Below are 26,726 nucleotides of genomic sequence, written 5' to 3'. Positions count from 1 at the left end.
GGCCCTCTCAGGCCTAGACCAATGCATCTGTCTGGAGGAAGATGGCTATGGTGTCCCAGCGTATGTGGCTGGATGAAAAGGCTCATAAAGAGGCAAGAGCTCATCTTCCCAGAGCCACCTCAAGACACAGTGAAGTGCCCAGAGGCCTGGGATTATAATTCAGGAGTCAAAGTGACTGGTCTCAGAAGTAAAATTCAGAACTTTCCTTTCATGACTCTGGGGACTCGGTCCCTCCATCCCGGGAAGGAAGGGAGGTGTCCTGGCCCACTCAATACCTTCCCTGCTCCCAGCCAGCTAAGGAACAGCGTGTCCGGGCTATGAAAGGGCGTCCTGTCTCTCTGCGCCCGGGTGAACCTTCTTCCAGGATGGAGGCTGTGCGCCTCCACGGGGCCTCACAGGCAGGGCGTGTTCTACCCACACAGAATAACCGGAGGCTGTGGAAAATTATTCAGACGCTTTTCCTCTCTCTCAAAGTAAAATCATAAAAAGCCCTGAACAACATTTTCCCTTCCAAAGCAGCACGCAGGCCCCTCCATCCTGACGTGAATTTAGCAAGCAGACACCTCACCAGCTCCTTCCTGCCCGGGGCCCCCAGCCACGAGAGGCCCCTCTGGGCAATCAGAGGAGATCACTTGGGGCTGCACGGAGGTAAAGGGGAAAAAACAAAACCAGAGCCAGGGTACCCAGGGAGGACACGCAGGATGGCAGGAAAGCAAGAAGCATCAGGCCAAAGTTTCAGGGCTGCCGAGGGACAATTAGGAAGCCTGTGGATTGTTTGGCATAGGCAGCTGGAGGACTCATTATTTCTGTCTCATGGGCTCAGCTGTCTTGAGGCAAGGTGGACAGTACCTTGTCCTCCAATATCAATGCTGAGAGCGGGCGTGGGAGAGGAAGCAGAGTTCCGGTTTGCTTTTATCACAGGCTGAAATCCTCCCCATTCCGTCTGCCCCAAGCCACCCACAAACGTCCTACTTCCCAACAAAACACGGAGCCCTGCAGACATCACTCTCTTTTGCCTCCTTACGAACTGAGTCTGTACCACCACGACTCTCGCTTGCCTTTCAGGTCTCAGCGTGGAGAGGGTTCCTCCACGGAAATGCCCTGTTCTGGCTCCAGGTTTGGTGCCTGCTGCTGCTCCTCCTCTGTGCTCCAGGGCACTCAGGGATGACCTTATCAGAGGCTTTCTCATCACGGCTCTGATGGCCTGTTTCTTTCTGTCTCACCCCTTCTCACTACTGTAACCTGCCTAATTCAGGACAGGGCCTAGGTGCTCAGTAAGTATGTATGGAATGAACGAGTTGTAACATTCTTCACTGTGTTCTTGCCTTCTCTTCCTTTGTCGCTTTTTCCTGGCCAAAACAAGTCCAGTGTCAGGATTGGAAATAGAATAGGATTAATCAAGGCTTGTGGGGAGAAGGCCTTGTCCCTGAAACAAAGTCACAAATAAGCCTTCAGTACAGGCTTTTGACTGTGCCTGGGTGGTCTAGGGAAGCCATTAAAGAGGGAAAAAAACTTTTTTTTTTTTTTTCAGTGAAAAGTCTAGTACTTTGGTATAGTTAAACATTTCAGAGGATGGCATGTCTGAGCCCCCAACCTAGGCGGATGGTCACTGTAGTCACCCTGACAGCTTTGGCCAGAGCCGCTTGGGCACATAAGAATCCATACGGCCAAGAGGAGAAACTGCAAAAATGAGGGTTTGGGGAAGTGGGGAAGGGGGAGCTGGGATGGAATCCCAGAGGGGGACTGTACCCTTGTATGTGAAGTGTGGGTAGTGGGTGAGGGCCCTGAGAACCGAGTGAGACCTTCAATAGCACAGGGCCCATGTGGCAGCTGGGAGGCTGAGAACATGAGAGGGAAGTGGAGAAGGGGCCTGGCCGCTGTGCTGGGCGTCTCCCTTCACCGGAGCCTACTGGACTCCTGGAGTACTGGCTGCCCATGCAGCAAGGGTGAGGAGGCCTGGGGCCTTTACTACTTTTTTTTTTCCCCGAGACAAGTCTCACTCTGTTGCTCTTGCTGGAGTGCAGTGATAGGGTCATAGCTCACTGTAGCCTTGGCCACCTGGGCTCAAGCCATCCAGCCCCCAACCTTGGCCTCCCGAGTAGCTGGGATTACAGGTGTGCGCCACCACACCTGGCTTTTTTTTTTTTTTTTGTAGTGACAGGGTCTTGATATGTTTCCCAGGCTGGTCTCAAGCTCCTGGCCTCGAGTGATCCTCCCACCTCGGCCTCCCAAAGTGTGGGGATTACAGGTGTGACCCACCGCCCCGGCCCCCTTACTATCTTATTCTCACATCAAAATCCTACAAAAAGACTTCGCCACCCTAGGTTTATCTGGTCCCAAGTTTTCTCTAGTCTAGGCCTTACCGCTGTAGCTCTTTGTGGGGAGGGAGGGGTGCCCGAGGAGCCACCGGAGTTTTAGGTCTGAGGTGCAACCCCCTCTCCCTACATGTCCCTGAGGGACAGCCACCAGTGCTGACGGCTGCCTAGCCGGGCCATGCCAAAGGGTCTGTCTCACTCTGTATATGAAGACTGTATCTGAGAGTCCGGTAGGCACACCTGCAGCCTGCCTCAGGCCTCCTCCAAAAGGATATATGGCAAGTACGATTCCTACAACAATCGCAAGCCCAAACACACACACACATATACACATTCATTATTTCTTTATGGGCTCTCTTTCTCCCTTCCTCTTTCCAGTTCCCTGAGCTAAAAGGCAAGAGTTCAACACAAGATTTTTAAAAGACCTGACAACACCCCGGGATAAGCAGCAGGGCTCATGTGTTATCCTCTGAGGCCTGGCCACCCGGGGCTGCTTCCCCAGCCAGAAGTCGTCGCAGGCGTTCGCTGCACATCAGAGCACTCGGTCTGGGCAAATCTTTGGACACCAAAGTAATGTTCAAGCTGTGTTTGGGTTTGAGGCTGTCATAGCCTAGTTCTGCCCAACCTATTATTAATAACTGTCCACGACTCAAAAACAAGTTGTTAGAGACTAAAACGATCACATCACAGAAACTCTGAGAACCATTTCTAAGCAACAACAAAAAAATGGTTTTGTAAAACCTGTCACTACTCACCTCATGAATTAGACACTTGTCTATGAGCTGTAAATAGGAACTTATATTTTCCTCATCAGGTCTGGAGACCAAGAGCTGTGTGCACACTGTAATTAAAAAGAAAAGATGAATTAGAAAAATGCACCCCTTTCTAATCTCTGGGACCTGACTCTCATTTCCCTGCAGGTCCAACACTCTGAGAGGTATGTGTGTCTGCGGCTTTATGTAAGGCTCACAAAAACGGCCAAGAGGCTCCTCATTCCACAGAAGTCAAAGGCTGGGTCACCATGGGAGCCCTTGTCTCGAGAAGCCCCTTGGGTTAATTCCAGTCATGCCATTCTATGTGAAGCCTTCTGCAATAAGACACTTCGTGAGAGGAAGAACACAGCAGTGAATAGTGGCGTTCTGAGCTCGGTCTTTGAAAGTGGCTCTGTGTGAGGGGCTTCAAAAGTATCCAAGACCCTGACACTGTCAGAAAGCAGCCTCCGTGATTTTATGAATGAGCGCACACCCCTCGCCAGGTGCAGAGGCAGTGGCGTTTGTGTTTGGAGGAACGAGCTGGCACCTCCTGGAGACGGGGAGGTGTGTGGGTGTGCACATGTGCAGGAGGCCTGCTACTCACTCCTCAGAGGGTTGCTTTCTCAGAGTGATATGCACATTTATGCACACACACAGGCGCAGGCTCACCTACACACTCAAGTCAGTGCTAAATAGGAGGGAACAGAGTTAGTCTGTGGGTAGAGTATACACACGCACTGGGTTTCTCACGGCCGTATTTACTGTGGCCCATTCTGGTCTCACTGTAGAGGTGACGATTCCCCGACTTTCTTAGTTGTGTTTACAGGGCCACGGTGGAGATGGGCAGACAAAAGGAGTCAGCCAGAGAGTAAAAATGTCTGACACTGAAGGAGACCAAGCTTGAAACCTGGCATCATACTTGATTCCTCCCCGTCCCTAACCCTGCATGGCTGATCGGTCACACAATCCCATTTATTTCTTGCCTTTGCACACAGACTTTCAGTATAACATTGTTTGTCATAACAAAACCTTGTAAACTACCTCACTGCCTATTAATTGGGACTTTGTTAAATACATTACGGTTTAGGCATACAGTGGAATAGTATGCCACCTTTAAAAAACTTTGAGATGGTGCTGGTTATATTGATAGAAATATTGTTAAGTATATATACTTTTTAAATTTTATTATTTTGTTTTTGGGAGACAGGGTCTCGCTATGTTGCTGAGGCTGGTCTTGAACTCCTGGGCTCAAGTGATTCACTTCAGCCTCCCAAAGTGCCAGGATTACAGGCATGAGCCACCGTGTCCAGCTATAGTATTTTTTTAAAACCCACCAGCCTGTAGAAAAGAATGTAAATAAGGCCTGCATGTGTATAAAAGTGAATATTCGGCTGGGCACAGTGGCTCATGCCTGTAATCTCAGTACTTTGGGAGGCCAAGGCGGGCAGATCATGAGGTCAGGAGGTCGAGACCATCCTAACTAACACGGTGAAACCCCATCTCTACTAAAAAATACAAAAAATTAGCCGGGCATGGTGGCGGGCGCCTGTAGTCCCAGCTACTCGGGAGGCTGAGGCAGGAGAATGGCGTGAGCCTGGGAGGCAGAGCTTGCAGTGAGCCTAGATTGCGCCACTGCACTCTAGCCTGGGTGACAGGGCGAGACTCCATCTCAAAAAAAAAAAAAGTGAATATTCATGTGCTTGTGTATGATGATGAAGTTTCTGAAAGGATATCCCAAAACTTAATAGTGACTATCCCTGGGAATGAGGATGGCAGGGTTTGGGGTTGGGGGAGGGTGGTTTTCCACTTTCCACCATGTTGTTAATTTGAATTGTGTATGCTGAGTGTTAACTGGGGTTACACCTTCCTTTAACGTAGGTAAAATATAAAGAAGCACGGCCATAGCACTGTGGGTCTCTCGGGAAGTAGGGCAATGTACCGTGTGTTCAGTAGCTGCTCCACTTGGGCTTGGCAGAGCTGTGTCTTCACCCATGGGGAAATCTGTTCTAATCCAACACAGCTAAGGGGTGGGTGGGGGAGAGCGAGGGCCCACCCTGGCCATCAAGCTCCAAGGGAAGCTGTGAGTCATCTCCTCCACCAGATTACTATGAATTTAAGTCTTTTTTTAGGACATGCCTTAAGATGGGTGGTGGAAGGGTGGGGGTTGTTCTTACTGCAAACTTGGTTTTTTAAAATGGTCTGAAATATTGGACAATAACAGAAAAAAAATTGTTTTCCCCTTCCAAAGGAAAAGTGCTGGCATTACCACATGTTAAAAAATAATCAAGATGTCTTGTAAGACACCCAATCAAGCATAAATTATTCTAATGGTGGACATTTTCAAGGATATGGAAATAAGGGTCTGCCCCAGAAAAGGCAGAGGGTAGCCCAGGTGGAAAGGGGCGCTCTTACCCAAAGGACCACGCTGTGGATTCTACCCTCCCCGACAGGCGTGCACCCAGCATGTATGCTTGGATGGTCTGTGGGAAGGCCTAACTTTAGATACTGGTGTCATCCCTCAATTTTTGCACCACCTACTTATGAGGCATCTACTGTAAGCACTGTGCTACAAGCAGCGTACTGAGTAGCTATTAAAAGTGGTCTGTGCTGCAGACTAATGAAGATACAGTCAAGCAAACAGGCAATTACAATCTAGTGTGAACTGGGCTAAGACAAGGAAAGTAAAGGGGGACGTGGGGCAGGTAAGAGGGGGTACCTCACCCAGCCCAGTGGATCAGCAGGCTTCCTGGAGCACGTGAGGACTTGGCTAAGACCTGGAGGAGGAGGCATGACTCAGGTGAAGGGAATGGGGTGAGGAAAAGAGTGTTATAGGCAAGGCTGTCCCATGTGGATGTGCAGGCTGTGCACTGCACAAGTGCATGCCAAGGTGAGTGCTAGCAGTGCTATGTCCACCCAGACAAAGCACCATCTTGTAATTCACATGAACGCTTTGTATAAACTAGTACGGGCCTAGGTTCTAGGCAGAGGGGAGGTATGCACAAAGGCTCAGAAGCCAGGAAAATACGCAAACTTTTGAGAACTCAAAGATACAAAGTCTGGAGTGTAGAATGGAGGCGGTAACGGCTGTGGAGGTAACAAGGAGGCGCCAGATGACATGTGACTCTTTAGGTTTGGATTTTGTCACCTAACAGCAGAGAGAACCACCACATGAAACTTAACCTTGTTCTATCTTGAGCTGATAAGGCACAGTGGTAACCATGTGCATGATGGAGAGACTGCAGGGTTCAAATTCCAGCCCTGCCATCAGCTGTGTAAGCTCAGGTGGGCTAATTAGCCTGTGTGCCTCAGCTTCCTCCTCCGTAAAATGGGATAACTTGGGGATTAAGTAAGCTCTATAGGTAAAGCATGGAGAACTGTGTCTGCTACAGAGAAAAAGCTAAATAAACGCAAGCTATTCGTACTAGAGCATTTCACACGGCAGGCCAGCCGTGAAGAGAGAATATAAACGCGGACACGGGAGAATGAGAACAAAACAGTTCCATGCCGGGAATTCTCCAAACCATGGCCACATCTGAGAACACTTTCAGTGGTGAGGAGATTGGCCACTGCCAAGGCTGGCATTTTTCTGCACAGGGAGATCTTTGGGCTCTGGCTAAAGGCATCTGTGCCCCTTCAGTTTGTCACTCATTTGCTGCCACTTTTGCTTTGGGGAGAGGGTGAGATGCTGAGTGAATGGTTTGTTCCCGGAATCATCTTTTTCAGAGTCCTTCCCACCTTCCTCCTGCAAGGGTCCACTGGCCCAATGAGCACTGTAATAAAAGGGCTGGCATCCCCTGGTCTGAGGGATTTGGGAGAGAAAGGAGCCGGGATTAAGGAGTAGGTCTCCTGGGGTCACAGTGATTACAGTTCAAACCCAAAAGGCTTAACCTCTCTGAGCTGCACTATCCCTATCTGTAAGATGGAGCTAATGATGTCTACTTGGACAGGGAATTTATCCAGCCCCCAGGGGAAGCCCCCAGGAGCCTGTCGCTCTGGTTAGTGGTATCCGAGAAGAAAAAAGAAATGGGCGAGTCGGGCTCTACCTTTCCCCATGACACGTGTGAACTGCCCGGGGAGGTCCCCCTCCGGCAGGGGGGCGACGGCCAGCTCCCCATCGCAGCTGCTCAGCTGGTGCGGCTGGAGCCCCCCGCTGGCCCCGGCCGAGGGGGTGGCCGTGGCGCCAGTGGCTGCGGCCCCATCTTTGCAGTCGGGGATCTGGCTCTCGGGGCCCATCAGTGAGGGCTGACGCGGGGCCTGGGGCTCCCGGCGGCGAGCCTCGGGGGTGGTGCTCGGGGAGCTGTAGGCCTTGATGGGAGTCAGGATCATCTGGTGCAGTTCCTGGAGCGGGATGCGCAGGCTGCCCCCCTCGATGATGTCCTGGACGGTGAGAGCAGGAAGACCTCCGTTAGGCTCAGGAATAAGGGTCGTCCACCCCCCGTACCTGCCCTCCCCTGCTCTGAGCTCTTACAGGATTTGTGGCTGCTGGTACCCTCATCAAGACGTTTTTGGGAACAGGGACCACTTTTGTTTCATCATTCTAATATTGGTCCAGGTAGAAAACTTGGAAAATACAGACAGGTATAGTGAGGAAAATACACAACACTGGAAAATCCCACTATCTAGAGATGACCACTAAAACAATTTGGCACTATTTTCTTTTCTGCCTTCCTCGGTGCATTTCTGTAAAATGCGGTTATACATATTACAGTCACACGCTTTAGAAGCTGTACAACAAAGTTGGGTGACATGATGGCTTTGTGTCCTGTGTATGTTCTGGATGAAATAGCCCATTCACACCATCACTCAGTCCATGGCACACGCAGAACAGGGTAGCGATTAAGAGCAGAGACTCTGGGTCAGAGGCTGGGGTTTGGATTCTTGCACTCCCATGTGAACCTGGGCAAATGGCTTAACCACTTTGTGTCTCAGTTTCCCTGTGTACAAAATGAGCCTATCGTAGCTGCCTCATTGCCTTTAGGGTTCCCCAAGGAGTTGACATCCAGCCACGAGATAACTATATCATGCCAGGGGCTGTGGTACGGGCCGGGGCTGCTGTGAGGGGAAGCTCCTGGAGAGGGTGACATGGGGCAGGGACCCAAATGAGCGTGGACATGAGGATCCTGGGGAGAAATGCTCCAGGTGGAGGGCACAGCAAGGGCAAAGGCTCTGAGGGGGGAGTCTGAGGAACAGCAAGGAGGCCTGCGATGGAGCAGGTGGGCAATGGTGTCCTGTCAGACACCTAGGCCTGAGCCTGGAGGCCTTGGGCCGGGGCAGGGATGCTGGAATCTAGTCCAAGATGGGAAACCAGGGAAGGTTTCGAGCAAGGCAGTGACAAGTTTTACAAGGATCATTCTGGAAAGGAATATGTATAGAACTGTAATATATATGTCTTTATGTGTTGTATAATAAAATTGAATCATTCTGCACATATAATTTGATATACTGGGCACTACTTATTAAAAAAAGAAATAAAAGTTGACTCTGATAGATATTTCTCTCTATGCCAGATGCTCATAGAGGCCCAAACACTTGTGGCTGGGAGTGTGGCTGGGGCTTGGGAGCCTGGGGCCCTCCCTGGCATGGTGGCTGGGGTGGGCCCTCTGCAACAAAGCTGTTCTCCCTGTGTTTGTGCACATCAAGGTCTTCCTAGGACCTGGAAAGGGCATTGACAATCAGGGTCCCAATTACTTACAAAGTATTTAATTTTTTTTTTTTTTTTTTTTTTTAGAGGCAGAGTCTTACTCTGTTGCCCAGGCCAGAGTGCAGTGGCATGATCTCGGCCCACTGCAGCCTCCGCCTCCTAGGTTCAAGCGATTCTCCTGCCTCAGCCTCCCGAATAGCTGGGATTATGGGCATGTGCCACCACGCCCAACTAATTTTTGTATTTTTAGCAGAGATGGGGTTTCACCATGTTGGCCAGGCTGGTCTTGAACTTCTGACCCCAGGTGGTCCGTCTGCCTCAGCCTCCCAAAGTGCTGACATTACAGGCGTGGGCCACTGCACTCGGCCCAAAGTATTTAATTTTCTGAGAGCTCAGAATAGCAAGGACATTTTAAAAAGCCTGATGCATGAGAATCCAATCCATTCCTGGGGTCCTCTCTTACACTTGCTTGATGGTGTCAGGGAATGCAAACATATGAAATGTGATCATTTCTGCACCCAAACATTTCCAATCAATCGATCAGAAAAAGGAAAGCTGAGGACGGCAGGCTTGGACGTGCCCGTTTCAACTGTGGGCAGCGAAGAACACCAACAGCCACACCCTGTTGTTGGCAGGAACCTGCTTTTTTTTGGCGGGGAGGGGTGAGAAGTGGAGCCTGGATTATGCCTTAGCCTAGTTGGCACGAAGGGTTTATGAAGGAAGTGAAATTTTAATTAGCCACCAGAATTGTCTCTCAAACCTGGCCAGGGCCTTGTTCAGCCTATTTTAGGGGAGAAAGTCCCTTTTTCTCTTAGGAGAGTTTCACGTCTGCCACCTTCCTTCTACATATGACAGATGTCTCTGCAGGAGTAACGCGTGCTCCTGATCACTCCTTCCCTGCTGCCCACCGTAGACTCGGCCCTTTCTCAGCATCTAGACACTATCATGTGATTGGCTTCCTTGACTTGACCTGGTGATGTGACCAGGGCAGGCACAGGGAGGTGAGCTAGCTGACCCGTGCCAGGATAGCACCTACCACCTTTTCTGATCAGACTCTGTGCTAACTAGGGGACCCCTGGATCCTACCTTGAGGTCCTGCCAACGGCCCAACCAGCCCCTGGGTTGTGGGGGACACTGACCTCCTCCTTGTCCGGCCCCTGACTAAGGAGGGGAAGGGAAAAGAGAGGGATGAAGCTTCCCTATGAAGAGGTGCTAGGAAAGCCACGCTGGGGTGATCACATGTATCCCTGCCATGCCATCCCATGCAGCTGCTGTCAATGGGATGAGCAAATGCATGCTTGGGACACTCTGTCAACTGCACCAAACCCCTGCCTGCTCTTGTCACATGGCAAGAAGGTTTCTCCAGCTAGTGGTGAGAGGAGATGTTGGTTATGTGAAGAGCCTTCAAACAGGAAACATATGCATGCCCCATTCAAATCTTATCTGATGCTTCTATTGGAGGCAACCACACCAAAAAAAACAAAAAACAAAAAACAAAAAACAAAACACACACACACACACAAATAAAGAAACCAAATACATAAGGAATAATGTTGGACACTTTCTATAAAATATAACTTCCCAGGAATCATGTAGAATTTTTTTCCCCTCATAGACATCAAGCCATTGTCTCAGAAAGATAACACTTGGCTTACAACCAGTTAGCTCATCCTGTGCTCAAGCTGGCATCAGTAGCATGGCACTGTGACCATCAGGTCATGTTCCTGACACTTAAAAATGAATTCCTGAACTCAAAACAGAGTGCCCAAATTGAGAAGGAAACAGGGAAATGGCCAGAATGGAAATCAATCTAGCACCTTTGACTGTAAGAATTAATTGTCCATGTTGACAAAAAAAATTGGGAATCCACCCAAGTCTTTACTGATCCTTCATACCGAAAATATAATCCCACAAGATAAACACAAAGAGACACAGTGAAGCTGTTCATTAACTAACGTGCTGTTACAAAGCTGAGAAGCTCCTTTGAGAGCAGACAGTGGGAAGTCTGGTCCACCATTGACCACAGCCATCACTCAGGAGACAAGCAGGAAGGAAATTACTTCCTGACTTATACCAGCCCTGATGTGGCTAACTTGGGTCTTGGAGGAAGGCTGGTTCAGTGCCTTTCCTGGGAATATGACAACGAGCTGCAAACCATCTGGAAAAGAGAGTCTTGAGCAGCCGAAGTGTCCCCAGCACTCATGTGATGTCTCTAGCTCCATCCTTCCCTTTGTGTAAGAATTGGGATTCTCACATAATAGACAGGACTCCTGTATCTAGCGCATCTATTCTTTCCTCCTCTCATGCACCCATCAGCTGCTGAGCCCTGTCATCAACCAGGCACTGTTACACACTGGGGATATGAAAACAAATTAAGTCATAATCTTTGCTCTAAGGTGCTTGCAGTTTCTGGGACCCACATGGTATGATGGGCATCAGGGCAGTGAGCTGTGGGAACATATAAGAGGGACCCCTGACCACCACTGCGTGTTTCAGGAAAGGATAAACAGCAGGAAAGGAACAAAGGATGACAGGACGCTGTACGTGGCCGAGCAGGGCTCAGGGTGGCCAGAGATGAAGCTGAAGAGCTTTTCCAAGTCCTTAGCAACCAACCTGCTAAGGAGTTTGGACTCACTCGAGTTTCTTTTTCTTAAAATCAGGATACCAGCAGCTCTCCTGATTACCTTAGGAAGTTTGCTGTAAGGGCCAAATCCACCGATAAGGGTGAAACATTTTTAAAAAGCATACAATGCACCTTACTGGTATAAGGCATTATTACTCGAGAATTATTTAGCATTTAATATTAAGTTTATCTGCTGTTTCTCTGCAGCACTTGATGGAATCGGGGGTCTCAGATCTGAACCCAAGAGGATAAGATCTGGATGTGTTTGAAGGAAAGGCACAGGCTTACAGAGAAGCATTTTCTCCTCCTGTAAGCAGCAATAAATGGAAATGAGGTGAATGCGTGAGTGTGTGTGTATATTTCCTTCCTCCATGCCAAGGACCCAGGCTCAGAACATGGCTTAGTTTCACAGTTTGAGAGTGAACTGAAAAGGCAGGATGGTGAATAAAAGCACATGGAAACATTTTCATTACTCAAGATAAATGTTGACAATTCTGCTCCAGTGACCATTCTAATTTTCCTTTTCCACCACATATCTTGAGAAGTCTGCAATTCTGTACCCCATGGCCCCTCACCCATTCACACCAACTGGTTCACAGGCTTCTGCTTCTGTTTCCTCCCATTGCCCTAAAAGTCCTATCATCATGGCACAGTGACCTGCTGAGGGCCAATTTCAGAGGACAGTGTTCCATCTCCATTGTACGTGACACTTCCATGGCACCTGGCGGGATTCCTTCCTTCAAACCCTCCCGACCCTCTGGGCGAGCATAGCCTGTATTATTGTTCAGCCCCTCCATATCTTACGGTGCTCCTCAGGGCCTGTTCACGCTCTTGACACTTGACACACACTTCCGGGGAGTACCTATTATCAGTTACACTCAGATGATGCACAACTGGTCCTTTCAAACCTTGTGGAGCTCCTGGACTCTAGACCTGCTCTTCTGGCCACTGACTTGCCATTTCCACTTGGGTGTCTCACAGGCACCTCAGACTCAACCCTTCCCATGGACCTACATTTCCCGCCCCCACTTCTCCTATCTTTTCTGTCCCCAAATACTATGACACCAAACCCAAGCCTCGTCACAATCACTAGACTCCCTCTAAATGATCTCTATCCTCCTCCTCCATCCTCACTGCCTCTATTTTGGTTCAAGGTCCCATCAAGACTTGCTATAGTTTCCTAATGAGTTTCCCGGCCAGCATCCGGCTCTTCTGAAGGCTTCCCACCTCATCACTGCACAGCGGTCTATTTCACCTCAGGAAGCTTCCCCCACCTGCTATGGTGATGACATCGATCAGACTGGGTTGTGAGATCATATGGTGCCATATCTAACTGTCCCAATGCACATCCCCAGCTCCCCATGGCAGGAACCATATGTGACTCACGGTTAATCTCCAATGGATGGGGCAAATTGAGTCCCAGGCAGCTGCTTGATAAGGGTTCAGTAACTGAACAAAAGAGCTCTGCACACAGAACTCAAGACAGCCACCGCCGATTATGAACTAACTATGGGCGGGGCCCCAGCTATCTCCTTAGAAATCTATGTGAGGTAAGAATATGGGAGGCAGGCAAGGGCAGATGACTTTTTTTCCAACAGCATCATCAGCCCAGTGGTGTCTGTGAATGCCTGAGAAATGGCTGATTTGAGTCTGCCACTGGTGCCGTCAGTGGTAACAGGTTACAAACAACTCACTCCCTTGCAAAGCAGGAGAGGTAGGGGTTCCAGAGAAGAGAGAGGAGGGCCAGGGGATGCGTCCTCAGTGGATGCCTGAGAGAGATTGCCTCCCGCCCCATCTCATCAGCTCATGCAGGGACGATACACGGGATGTCCAAACATTCGGGTATTCTGATGCAAGCTCAACCCAGTCATCTGACACACATAAGCTCTCTTCTCTCTCAAAGAAGTCAGACTCGACAAACTCACAATTTCTTTCCACTTGACCACTGGCTGCCATCACACTTTGCTCTGCATGTGGCATCTTTTTAGCTTTCCCATTCCAGTGAACAGGGGAGTCACTATTATTCTAGGTGCAAAATCTGGGACACGGAAAACATCACTGACTTATCAAAGGCTAGATGGAAAGTCAATGGCATGTCAGGGTCACCCTTGCTACCTGGCTGCCAGAGTGTTCCCCATGCTGACTTCTGCCAGGCTGCAGGGAATAAAGCTAACGGTAATTTGTCTCCCAGGTGGGTGCGCTGCCTCAGTGATGGAGGATATGAATGAATTCTCAAGGCTGCTCCAGAAAGAAGGGAAGAAATCACTCTTTTACCATAACACTTAGCAATCAAATCCTTATGCAAAATGTTTTCCGTACTTTCTAACAAAGAAAGAGTAAATTGGCCTTTTGAATGTTCCCCCAAAGAGAGTGGTTTCTCAATTTAAAAATGGCAATAGTCACTTAGAAAAGCTGCTTTCTAAAGTAGTATAAAATGAAAAACAACAACAAATAAACCTCAGGTTCAATTGGATAGCTCACTTGTAATTTGTAATTCACTTTAAGTAAGAAGAGGTCTTTAATCACGGATGTGCACGTGAGAAGCCTCTATCTGGCCAGAGGTTTAAAAAGAAACGTTTCTTACAAAGTTATATACGTATATTCTATAAATATATATAACATATATGCATTAAAAATAACTTTATATAGTCTATATGTGTAGGGAAAAGAAAGAGAGATCAGACTGTTGCTGTGTCTACGTAGAAAGGAAAGACATAAGAGACTCCATTTTGAAAAAGACCTGTACTTTAAACAATTGCTTTGCTGAGATGTTGTTAATTTGTAGCTTTGCTCCAGCCACTTTTCCCCAGCCACTTTGACCCAACCTGGAGCTCACAAAAACGTGTGTTGTATAAAATCAAGGTTTAAGGGATCTAGGGCTGTGCAGGATGTGCCTTGTTAACAAAATGTTTACAAGCAGTATACTTGGTAAAAGTCATTGCCATTCTCTAGTCTCAACAAACCAGGGGCACAATGCACTGCAGAAAGCCGCACGGACCTCTGCCCTTGAAAGCGGGGTATTGTCCAAGGTTTCTCCCCAGGTGATAGACTGAAATATGGCCTCGTGGGATGAGAAAGACCTGACCGTCCCCCAGCCCAACACCCATAAAGGGTCTGTGCTGAGGTGGATTAGTAGAAGAGGAAAGCCTCTTGCAGTTGAGATAGAGGAAGGCCACTGTCTCCTGCCTGCTCCTGGGAACTGAATGTCTCAGTATAAAACCCGATTGTACATTTGTTCAATTCTGAGATAGGAGAAAAACTGCCCTTTGATGGGAGGCGAGACATGTTTGCAGCAATGCTGCCTTGTTATTCTTTACTCCACTGAGATGTTTGGGTGGAGAGAAACATAAATCTGGCTTACGTGTATGTCCAGTCATAGTACCTTCCCTTGAACTTAATTATGACGTAGATTCTATTGCTCACATGTTTTTCTCCTTATTATCACCCTGCCCTCCTACTACATTCCTTTTTGCTGAAATAACGAAGATAATAACCAATAAAAACTGAGGGAACTCAGAGACCGGTGCTGGTGCAGGTCCTTGGTATGCTGAGTGCCAATCCCCTGGGCCCACTGTTGTTTCTCTATACTTTGTGTCTTATTTCTTTTCTTAGTCTCTCGTCCCACCTGAGTAGAAATACCCAGAGGTGTGGAGGGGGCAGGCCACCCCTTCATCTATGAAATTATACACACACACATCTTTGTGCACCTGCTGAAAAATTACCACTCCATTAAATGTTTATGTGCTCACAAAACTTGCTTTAGCGCTACCTCCCTCAATACTCTGTTCCCTTCCAAAATCCAAAAGCTCCCTGGGATTACTAGAAGAGGTTACCTCTAAAGCTCTGCAGGCTGCAAATACTCACAGAACTTCCCACCCACCACTCTTGCCTCCCAGTACCCATGAATAAGAATCCCAACCCTGAGGCAGAAGCAATGCTGGTTCACACTTGTGTGAGGCATGAGGCCTGCCCTCCTTTGGATCTTAGACGAAATCATGTCGTCATTAAGTCCTAAAAATGACATTGTTACCAGGGCAGCATCCAGACACAAAGGTAAGAAGAAGACCTGTCTAGGCAGCAAATAAAATGGGACAGTAGGCAGATGATCACCGCTTTTAACGTTGGAATAAACTTTTTTCAGCATTTAGCATTTTTGAGATGGTTCCTATCAGAGTCACAGGGACCCATTCTGTTAAGTTAAAGCCTGAAATTATTCTCTTGAGAGCCAACCATGTCTGCCTGCCAAATGCTTTTGAACCCCTCTATCTGCAGTGTACCTGTTGGTATTTACCACTCTGGGGGCAGCTTTTCTCAAAACAGACCCTCCCCTGGGAGGACAGTGAGACCAAAGCACACTGCATATTCCCTGCCCTGTTTTGCCAAGATTTCAGCCTCTGATTGTGAACTGGACACCTCACTGATCTCTACAAATGTATACGAGGCAGAGACACAAACGTATATAAAAAGGGTACATTTGACAGCACTTCATCAGGGCTCTAGGACGGCCAGGCAAGGCAGCCTGGGCCCAGGGAATAAGTACACTGAGGCATCAGCTTCCAAAGAAGCATGTACAACCAGGAAGTTTCACTTCAAAATCATTCCGTTTTCTCTGACTTTGGTAAGGAAACCGCATGGTATGCCCTAGAAGGTCTGTCGATGACACTTCCAGTGGAGAATTTTCCTTGGTCCATTTTCCCATAACGAAAGTGGAAATGTTCCCTCATCCGATAACTTACCCTTTCCAAAGACTTCAGGAGATTTTGTCTTTCTTTGAGCTTCTGAATACTGATGACAATTTTGTGTCTTGCACCTTTGGTAACATTCTGTAATTAAATAACAAGTTACATTTAAATGTATATTTAAAAACATATTTTTAAGAATCAGCTTACAGATTCTTGGAGGCTTTTACTGTCTTCTTTGTTTCTATATGTTCACGGGCTGATCAATATCCACTTATCTCTTGCATTAGTACCCATCGTCATAAACCTCTTCTTACTAAATATTATTATTATTTTTTGAGACAGGGTCTCACTCTAGTTGCTCAGGCTAGAGTACAGTGGCGCCATCTTGGCTCACTGCAGCCTTGACCTCCTGGGCTCAGGTGATTCTCTCACCTCAGTCTCCCAAGTAGCTGGGACTACAGGCCACCAAACCTGGCTAATTTTTGTATTTTTAGTAGAGACGGGGTTTTGCCATGTTGCCCAGGCTGGTCTCAAACTCCTGGGCTCAAGCAATCTTCCCACCTCAGCCTCCCAAAGTGCTGGAATTCTAGGCGTGAGCCACCGCGCCCAGCCATCTTCTTAATTCTAACTCCATCTGGCTACACATTTGCCCGTGTCTTTTGACTGTGCTTTTTATCTGTATTCGTATCTTTCTGTATCTTAGAGAGAGATGTGGAACAGCCAATTATTCTACCCAGCATGAAATTTCTTCATAGTCTTAGAAGATAATTTTTAAGTCATGCACTCTTCCTTTTCTCCAGGCTTTATAATTTCAGCCCCCCTCAGTTTCCCTGAAGGTCCCAACCCCATATAGATATTCATGGCTCTCTCAAACCCTCCCTGTGTTTTTACCCATCTTGAAAAGATGAGCAGCCCAGTACAGTCCACATGGAGTGTCATAAAACATGGGGAATTTCTGTTAGTTTGCAGCTTGTCTTCTGTTTCTCTAAGGAAAACTAGAATAGAAAATTACTTAAATTCATAATTCAGTCATCTCTTCAGGTAAATGATTAGGATTCACAGTAAGACTTGTGGATTTTATCTTCTTAACTGGGTAGTAATGGTGAGCCTAAGGATTTCGTTAAATAGTTGTTGATAAAAGATACTGCAAATTTCCTGATAGACAGCCCTTTCTCAAATAAGGTCTCTAACTCAAACGTCTTGCAACTATTCCATAGAATTCTTCTTAAAGAAGGAAAAGATAGGAATATCAATAACATCTTTACTAGAAAAATTAAGACTCAAATGACAAGTGAACCTAGTTTCTAAGATGAAACACTGGGGGTATATTTCTGTTTACCCTTAACTTTGGGTTCTAGTGAATTAAATCACTCTGAAAAGTTTGTGCTGGCCTCTGGCTTTGCCCTCAATTATTTCTTGTTTTTTTCCCCTCAAGTTGAACAACTGATGACTTAGATTTTTTTCCTCAACTCTGACCCAAACACAAAAATGCTCTTAGAAAAGTTCTCATCAACCCCTGGGATTTCAAGGAGGAATCAAGATCCAAAAAGAGGTGGGAGAAATGTTAGGAAGTTGAAATGAGTGCCTTTCATTCTCTGAGAATGTGCAGTGACTTTGGGCTTTGTGTTGTGTCTCCATATTGGGAGTCCGCCAGGCCTGCAGGGTTAAATGAGGGTACCGAATAAGCACTGGGGAACCGGTGATCTGCGGGGAGGTATGCGTCCAGACCAGCCATGCCCAAATGGTACAATCTCCTCTTCCTGCAAAGGAAATATTCTTAGCCTATTCAGACCATCGATTCTTTTAAATAATTGCTGAAAGGAAACTGAGGCCAATGTGAAACATGCAAATAGCATTTTAAACAAGAGAAACAAAGACATTGGTCAGATCCATTTACCCGAGCACAGCGTGGTAGGAAACATGCTTAGTTTCAGGGGTTCTGTTGACTGGCCTTGGGGAAAGATGCCTTAGAAGGAAGGGGAACCTTTGTCTTGTTATGGCATGCAGAAGGGAAATGAAATCTGAGACCTATGGAAATCTCATTCTCAATGATTGTCTCATGTTAGAAGAAAAAAATATTTTGTATAATTTACTCCAATCTCAACAAAGACTGGCCTGAACATGACTTTTTAAAAATGTTGGGGCGGGTCTGAGGCATGACCTGGTGCTTCTACTCAGCAGTCCAGTTAGAAGCAGGCTGATTTGTAACTGGACTAGACAACAGACAATGGATCTGTCACTTCCCAAACAAGCCAAGCCCTGCTCGGGCAGAGGGAGGGAGAGAGCAAGAAAAGCAAAGGCAGGGATGTAGATTCTTTGTGGCATGGTCAAATGTTACTTCTCCTAGGAAATTCCACCGATTCCTCCCTGGCACCTGGAACTTTCAAGTGTGCCAAGATTATGCCTTTTCACACCACTTGATCTCACCCTCACGACCCTGCAGTTATCTGCTTGTCTTCCATCTCCTATCGGACCCTGAAGGCAAGAATCCACCCAGTTTTACTCACCATGGAATGCTGGCCAGCACCCCACAGTTTCCAGCACAGGGCAAGCTATTGTGTGGGCATAGGTATGGGTCCAAACAAGGTTGTCCAGGCCTTGAACTTCAGGTCCTGCCTGGGGCACCCTCTCAGGGAACAGTCACCTCAAGTACATACCTGTGCCTCCAGCTGGCACTCGGTGAGGGCCATCATCTCCTCATAGGTCATCTGGGAGAAAAGCGCGGCATATTTGTGCAGGCGGAGGCTTTTTAGCCAGGCTGGAACATCTGTGGTGCAAGATGCGCAAGAGATGGGGAGAGAAATGAGAGGGAATGAGAAGAGATGACAAGAGATGTAGGAACAGAAAGGAAAAGAGGGTGATGGTCAAAGGAAAAAAAGAAAAAAAAATCTTTATGTTACTATGTATTTAATTTTAGCTGAGATGCAGAAGTCTCAGGCTAGCCCTGACATTCTTACTGGCGGGCTCCTTTATTGTACTTAGACCAGGAGTACTAACTTGGGGTCCATGAGCTTCAGGGAATTCAGAAATCCCCTAAAATTATATCCCAATTTGTGAGTAGATGGGGAGTTTTCTGGGCAGAGGGCCATCCATAGCTTCTATAAGATTCCCAAAGGGGTTCATGATCAAAAAGATGGCAGGGAACAACTGCATAGCTGGACCACTTCATCGAGCTGGAAAGAGCTGTCTTCGAATGTTAGAGCTACATGAGCAGAGTATGACCTCAAGATAATTTTTGTACATTCAATGCAGATTTTCACACACTGTTTCAGCCACTCCCACAGTGATAGGAAAATGGTGGAGTCACCCATTCCTAGGCTGATCTTTCCCCATGAAAAATGCCTCTCTATATATACCTGAATGGGAAAAAGGGCATCCTGATTCCCAAAACTGTTTCTGTCGTGGGGGTGTGTCCGCTGACCATTTCTCCAAGCTATGGAATGTATCCGGATGCATCTTTGACTTTTTACTTGATTGTCAACCAAAAATATATCAGGACTTGAAAGGCCCAAAGATTGGCTAGGCCGTAGGATAATGGAAGTTCTAAAGTGCATCTGAAATAACCCCCAAGTCTGAGATTCTAAAGTTAAGAAAAGTAAATGGTAACTGCATTGAAAATCCACAGGAGAACTATTACCTTGTTAAATAAAACCAAAACAAAGTATTTGCCCATATTCTTTTAGTCAGAGTTTGTGAGCTGATAGGATCTTTGGAAAGTTTCCAGAATCATCTTCCCTCATCCCTAGATCATTCTAAAGATGGTGAAATGAAGTCATTAATCCTAGATCACAGAGCAAGTGTGTGGTAAAATGGCAACCAGAACCCAGATCTCCTGATTCCTAGCTCATTCCTACAATGTACCAATTCTTATAAAATAAGGACCAAACAGCCTATCAGTGGCTGAAAAACAGTGGCTGTAAACTACTTTGAAATGCTAAAGCATTGGGTAAATGTTATTCCTGTTTTTTGTGAAGTATTATCTATTACCAATCATGTTGATTACAGGATTCTATCAATTGCTAAATGCTTTATTCTGAGGCACTGACCACACACATTCCAAAACAAGCGAGAACCTTCCAACTTTTCAATGTTTAGAGTAGATAAATGTTGAGATTGATGAAAGAGGCCTGGACTATTCTGAAATCAGGCCCTGCTTCCTGAGTGAACCAACTCTAGGTTTAGGGAATGTGGGTATGGGATAATCTCCTGAACTCAAAAGACTTAGGTGGGGATGATGGGCCTGGTGAGATTACTTGTTGATTTGCAGTAATGCAAAGGCCAATGAAGGGGAATTTCTGGAGAACTGAAATTGGACAGTCAATGGCATCTTAAGAACAGACTCAGTTATCTCAGGCTAGAAATCACTCCATTCTGTGCTTGAAAGCCCTTCACTCTACTATGACAAGCAAGAGTCCCTCTGTGACCATTATTAACAACAAACAGACAAGGCTTCCCCAACACATCATACTAACCCCTTACATCATCCTCACTCAAATTGCAGTTGGGTCAAGAGTCCAGGACATGGCAGCTCAGGAGTCTGGGACCTTCCATCCTGCAACATCCTGAAGCTATTTTACCAGACTTCATTTTCCACCATGCTTTTATTTCTGCTGAAATAATGCTAATGCTTCTGCAGAGTGAACGGCACTGATTTTAACTACAGCTTTGGCTTTCAGGCCAACGGCATGTTACCACTCTGTCACCAGGTTTCACATTTGCTATTTACATCTTGAAAGTCCCAAGCCACTGCTCAGAAAACTCAATGATCATGATTCAGAGAAGCCTGGGTAACCCAGTGGTGCTCTTGGGCACAATTCATCACAAAAGAGAAGGTAGCAGTCTCTTGGACCAAATTTTCACTGGGTGCCCTACAGCTGAACCATGCAAAATCCACTGATGATGAACAGAATCCTGAGCTATTGAATCGTGTTATAAACATAGTGCTTTATAAGCCAAGGTGATAACGTGGTGTTTTAAGAGTCAGAAAGTGTGGGGTGGAGTGCAAATCCCAGCTCAATCAGTGCTAGATCCTTTTCTATAAAACTATTTTGACAAGTTAGAATTGCCCTGGTTAGAGGAGTGGAAGAGCCGGCCTCACTCATTTAGTCAAAACACTGGGAGTAGTTTTCCTAAAAAAAGGCTCCTATCCAACTTCAAAACATGATGAATTAGGCCTTCCTGAAGAGTTACTTCTAGATGCATTCCTGGGCAATGTAAGCTCCTTTTGGCCCTGTGTTTCTTGAGGCAGGTACACACGGACACTGGTTTTAGAGCAAGCATTGTCCTATCTCAGTGCCATGTGCTCGAAGAGCACTCCCTCCTGTAAGGAGAACGGAAAAACAAAGAAGAGGAAATCCCAGTTCTTAAGAACATAGCCTACTAACCTTTCACCCTCTGGATTGTGGTGAAGTACCTTCCCTTGCCAAGAATTAGAACAAAACTGTTAAAAAAAAAAAAAAAAAAAAAAAAAAAACAGAGAAGCAAGAGCCTTGACCATTTCATTCTCCCGAAGTCAGGAATTCTAATGACTTGGATGCTGGATTCTGTAAGCTGTTGGCCAGGGATAGACTCAAACTAAAAGCTCAGGTCCTTTCCCGTGGTCCAAATGCCACATTGTTGGATGCAATGCTAAGAACCACCTACTGTAACTTCCCATCTACCTTTTACATTCTGTGAAGCTGTGGGCTGTGGCTAAGGTTGGAAAATGCAGGCAAACAGGGAGAAGCAGAACTGTTTCCTGCAGAAGCTGATATGTGATTGAAGGCATGCACGCCTCTGGTTGGCACACACCTGTTTGGCTTCCCTGGATGCTCCTGATGGACATGCCACTGGGGGTCTCAAACTAGAAAGTCACTCTCTTATGCAGTGTGAGAAAGATAAAGATGCTTTTGCTATATGCTGGGCTGACTTCTTTGCCAAGTGTGGGAATCCTGATATTTGCTCATTCAACATTTATTGCATGCCTATTATGGGAGCCAAGCTCTGTGAAGACATGACCCTTCCATTAAGGAACTTTTAATCTAGAGAGAATGGCTGACTTATACAAAAATTATAACAGCAATAGGACAAGCGCTGAGTATACATAGGGTTCTAGGGGAGCACAGAACGATGAGCCTTGTGGTTTGCCATGGGGAGTGAGGGGCAGCTTCAAAGTACAATAACTTGTTGTCTCCACTGGGATGGCCACAGTGAGGAAGCCATTTCAGGAAGCAGGAAGGAAACACAGAGTCAAGAGGGCATTCAGGGTAGAGCAGACACATGGGTGGATGGGGGGAATGGCTAGAGACAAGGCGGGTCAAATAGGCAGGGGGTCAAATGGCTGAGATATGCAATGCTGAACAAAGAGAGTAGACTTCTTCTTGTGGGTGGCAAGAAACTGCTGAAACCTGAGTAGCAGAACACAATCAGATCAGTGTGCTAGAAAGGCAACGGCTATCAATGTAAAGGCTGGCCTGGCGGATGGTGACAGTGGAGGGCAGGACATGAACTTAGGAAGATCCCGATGATGGCTTGGGATGCGTGACAGAGGAGAAAGGATGGAAATTGACAGTACTTGAAGATCAGGGAAGAGCAGGGAGTGACAGAGACAAAGTAGCTGGAGATGACTCCTTTGATTCAGGTTTGGTGAGACAGAGAAAACAGGTGAGCAGCAGGTTTGGGGTGAGAAGAGAGAGAGGGTAAACTCCATTTGAGATCAGCTGGCTGTCAATGTGTTTCGGTCATACAAGGGGAGAAGTCAACCAGTCAAGGTCTTGGAAGAAAAGTCTGAGCTGGAGAACAAGGTTCCTTGTCAGTAGTTCATGGTGGTTGCTTTAGCCACAGAAGTCGGTGAATCTCTCTGGCAAAGAGCATGGGGTGAGAGCCATGCTAGAGCTCTGGGAGTAGCAGACTTTCAGGGGGAAGTGCAAGGAGAGAATGCCAACAGGTAGGAGGTTTCTGGGACAAAGCACCACCATGCATGTGCACATCAGTGGATCTCATCCCACAGTCTTCATCCTTCAGAAAGCTCCTTCTAGACCTTGCTGCAAGTCCACACCGATTTATCTTCTCATGGTCATTCTTGATAATAGTGCTACACCCATCTTGTATATGTCCTATATTTGCCTGCTGGTCTTTACCAGTGTGATCCAGTTTTAAATCATGCTGATTTCTATTTCCTTTTTAGAATTTAGATAAATCAGCCACAGGGAGGCTGTGTGGTGTGTACAACAGTTCACACAGAAACGGGGCTCCAGTTAGAACTGGGAGTGCTTGTCTCTAATGCGTGCTGCAGAAATGGCCACAAATTTGAGTCAGATCAACAGACCATGCAGCACCTGACCCACAAACAAGGAAACCCCAGAAGACAGAAAGATGGGATCGATATTGCTGAAGAGCCCAATATCGAAAGCAGCACGAAGGGCAGGGAAAGGCATCTCTGGCAGACAGAAACATGAACAACCTTGTTCCCACGCAAGGGCTCACGTAGGGGTGGTCCTGGTATCTGCAGATGGAAGATCAACTCCCATTCACCACGGCAAGCCAGGCTGCTCTCAAAAGCTCTCTCCCTCTAAGATATGACTGCACCCTTGGTCTCTGAGGGGGAGAAGAGGAAAGGCAACTGAGGGGTAAGAAGGTACCCACTCTTCACTACTGAAGTGGGAAGGAAAATGTTCCTTTCAAAAATGAAGAGAAGTTTAGCAGCACCATCAAGGTTACAGAAGCTTGTCTTTGTTTCTGGCCAGAGCAGAACAAGCAGCCCAACTCTGTTCCAGCCTCTGTGCAAAAGACAGCAGGATTGGTCTTGGGCCTCATTGGAGCTGGATCCTCCTCAGTGTGCTCCTTGATGCTGGCAAGTGTCCATGGAGGCCTCTGAGGAGGCTCCAGGCTTGTGGGAAGCATATATGGGTCCCGGAACGTGAGAGGTGGCCTATTTTGGAGTAAAACACCACTTTGACATGTTAGATACAAAGAGGGCCTAACCTTCTCCCCGCAGTTTCCGTTAGAGATGACAGGCGAAAGTGCTGTTTTAAAGCAGCCTGCTTTGTGTCATTAAACAGTGGCTGTGTCCATATCAAAGGCTGCCTCTGTGTGCCTGCACAGTCCTTAAAGCTTCAGAGGAAAATATATGCTTGGTAAGGAGTGAAGGTTAAAAGTCTCATGACTTTTCAAATTTGCGGGAATCCGGAGGACTTGCTTTTCAAAGACATCAGGGCTCTCAGCCTATCTGAGAAGAGTTAGCACAACTCCTGGCCCAGGAGCACTCATCCCTGTGGGTCATGTCTTGGCATTTGGAAATTAAAAACAAAAATACAGCACATTTATTCAATACTGGCCTTCCTTTAAGTGAATTCAAGCAGGCAGCTAGAAAGTCAACATCAAGAAAATAATGACCAGTTTCAATGACAGCCATGCTGAAACATGTCCCAGCCACTCATGGAGCTGTGCCACTCCCACTCCATCTCAGACCTCTGTGACCCTCGGAACTGCTGTATCTGCAACCTTTCTTACAAAGGTTTCTGACAGGTTCCTTTTTCTTAAAGAGGATCTCACCTCTCCGTAATTTTTCCATTCTCATTCCGGAGAATCAGAGGTTCAAAGGTCTACATTTCAAAAACAACTGAAAACCCCAAACCAGCTATTTCAGAGTATTTCAGACAACATATTTCCTTTACTATAGAGAGAAAAAGTTTATCTAAGTTTCATCTAATGAAAATCTTCTTAGACAAGGCAAACAACATATTCTCACAGTCAATGCCCCCCACTCTTAATTGCTGTATTTCCATCAAGGTTCCCGGAGCCAATTGTTTCTTTTTCTACTTTTATCATGTCTATATACAAATAATACATCAGTTTCAATGGCTTCTATATTTGTGTGCTAACATAATGCCAAACATCATAAGCATACCCAGTTGGTGTTGATTCGTAACAGTGAGGCTGAAGCTCACAGCAAGAGAAACAGAGTGCCAATCTCTACCCCTCTTCACACAGGCAAGTACAACAAGAAAGTCATATAGCTCCTTGCTTCCTAGGAGCCCAAATCTATGGCTTTTTCTACCCAGCTATCTGGAATGAAGTCCCTCAGATGAACTTGGCTTCAGGTGAGTGTAATATCATGCTAAAACTGCAGGCGAGGAGAGGAAGTCGGGGCTGTTAGTGAGGCTGGGCCAGCCAACAGCATGGTGCACAAAGGGGGTTGCACACCTCCACTGGAATGTTCTACAGTTCCCACGCTCACCAGGCCCCATGCTGCCCCCCCATTCTATTTCTCCTCCTCTATGTCCTTTGCCTTAGATGACACCGTGGCTTATCCAGATGTCCCAGGCAGACACCTGGGCATCATCCTAAATTTCTCCTGCTCCATCCCTGTCTATTCAATTGGTTACCAAGCCCTCTCAGCTCTATCTCGTGAAGAACCCTGAATACTCCTTTGTCTCTGTTCTCACTGCTGCTTGCGTCGGTCCCACTTCCTTTTCCCCCTCAATTACTGAAACGTCCTCTACCTCTCTGCTGGCCTTCAAATCTGGAATCCTCTGTCCCTTCCGCACTTTGATGTATATTCCACTCTGCTTTGAAGGTCATATTTCTAATATGTAGACCTAAGCAGGTCATTCTGCTGCAGAAGTTCCTTCAATAGCTTTGGGATAAAAGAGAATGTCCTTTGCAAGGCCCAGGGTCTGGTTTTTCCCTCTCCAGACCTCTTTTTCCCATGTGCCCTTAACACTCAAACCATGGGATCCACTTGGTCAAGCACCCTTGTCACTGTGATTTCGTGAATGCTGTTCCCTCTGCATAGAATGCCCTTCCTTCACTTACTATTTGGCTGACCTGTAGTCATGCTCTGAGACTCAGCTCTAGGCCTCTCCTCCTCTAGGAGCTTTCTTTGACTTACCTCCACTTTGAATGAGGGTCGTTCATGGTGCCCGCCCTGACCCAGGGCAAGTCTTTAAGACAGCATATTTTCATAGCAGGGCACTTGCATTAAGTGCCTGTTTTTTGCTCATCTGACAGTGATTCGCTTCAGGCAGGAACAGTAGCTCTCACCCCTGTCTGCCCAGAAACTAGTTAGTCCAAAGTTTCTCTCAGCAGGTGCTCAAAAAAGTCAATTGACTTGAATGAGGACAAAAGTAACCTGTGAATCAGTCATTTCCCCTGCTCTTTCCTCCCATGTAATGCAGCCACATCATTCATCATAGCTGTGGCATTTTGTTAAGTCTTAGCGTGTTGGGTTTATGTACCATCTTTGAGAACATGGTGCTAATTTAAGTGGGAAATGTGCGTCTTCTGCCAACTGACTTCTATATTTTCTCTCCAGGAAATTAAGAGAATGTCTTTTCTCTCTTTTTCTTGGCCACCTGGAAGTCTTGTATGAGACAAGAGGCAACAGAGCACATTCCACTCATGAGTTGTCCAGGGAAAGAATGGTATTACTGTTGAGTACCAACTCACAATTGAGAATCTTTCCCGAGATGAGTCACAGTGAAGTTTTTGAAATGAACAAAGACAACTGGATGTAGAAACCAAACCAGCCTCCTTAGTCCAAACATGTATAACCAGTAGCCTCCACAGGGAAGGGTAAAGGGAAGAAAGTTCCTATTTCAGTTGTTTCCCACTTCTCTTGGGTTAGTTTCAAGCTAAATGGTGGATCTCATTTTTTCTTTAGCTTGAGATATTAGCGTGAGATCTTTACCTCAAGAGACACTTAATCTGTACTTCGAAGTCTACTTAAACCAT

At 46.7% G+C, this 26,726-nt stretch overlaps 1 protein-coding gene across 5 annotated transcripts in view; it reads right to left on the bottom strand.

Moving 5' to 3' along the window:
* The window catches only part of SAMD4A (sterile alpha motif domain containing 4A), a 224,936-nt gene that overhangs the window by 25,657 nt on the left and 172,553 nt on the right, over positions 1 to 26,726 (bottom strand). For 4 of the 5 annotated variants that reach the window (XM_009249089.4, XM_063715851.1, XM_054530105.2 and 1 more), the window contains 4 exons: positions 18,671 to 18,780; positions 16,068 to 16,154; positions 7,111 to 7,444; positions 3,071 to 3,156 (listed from right to left, as the gene is read on the bottom strand). In XM_009249089.4, the coding sequence (XP_009247364.2) occupies positions 3,071 to 3,156; positions 7,111 to 7,444; positions 16,068 to 16,154; positions 18,671 to 18,780 (617 nt within the window). Of the gene's footprint in view, positions 1 to 3,070; positions 3,157 to 7,110; positions 7,445 to 12,717; positions 12,823 to 16,067; positions 16,155 to 18,670; positions 18,781 to 26,726 lie in introns of those variants that run through there. The other variant, XM_054530106.2, reaches the window with a different exon arrangement.

This window comes from Pongo abelii, chromosome 15, assembly GCF_028885655.2.
Source record: "Pongo abelii isolate AG06213 chromosome 15, NHGRI_mPonAbe1-v2.0_pri, whole genome shotgun sequence".
Lineage (NCBI taxonomy): Eukaryota > Metazoa > Chordata > Mammalia > Primates > Hominidae > Pongo > Pongo abelii.
The sequence above is the reverse complement of the archived record's forward strand: the minus strand, read 5'-3'. Positions and strand labels throughout refer to the sequence as shown.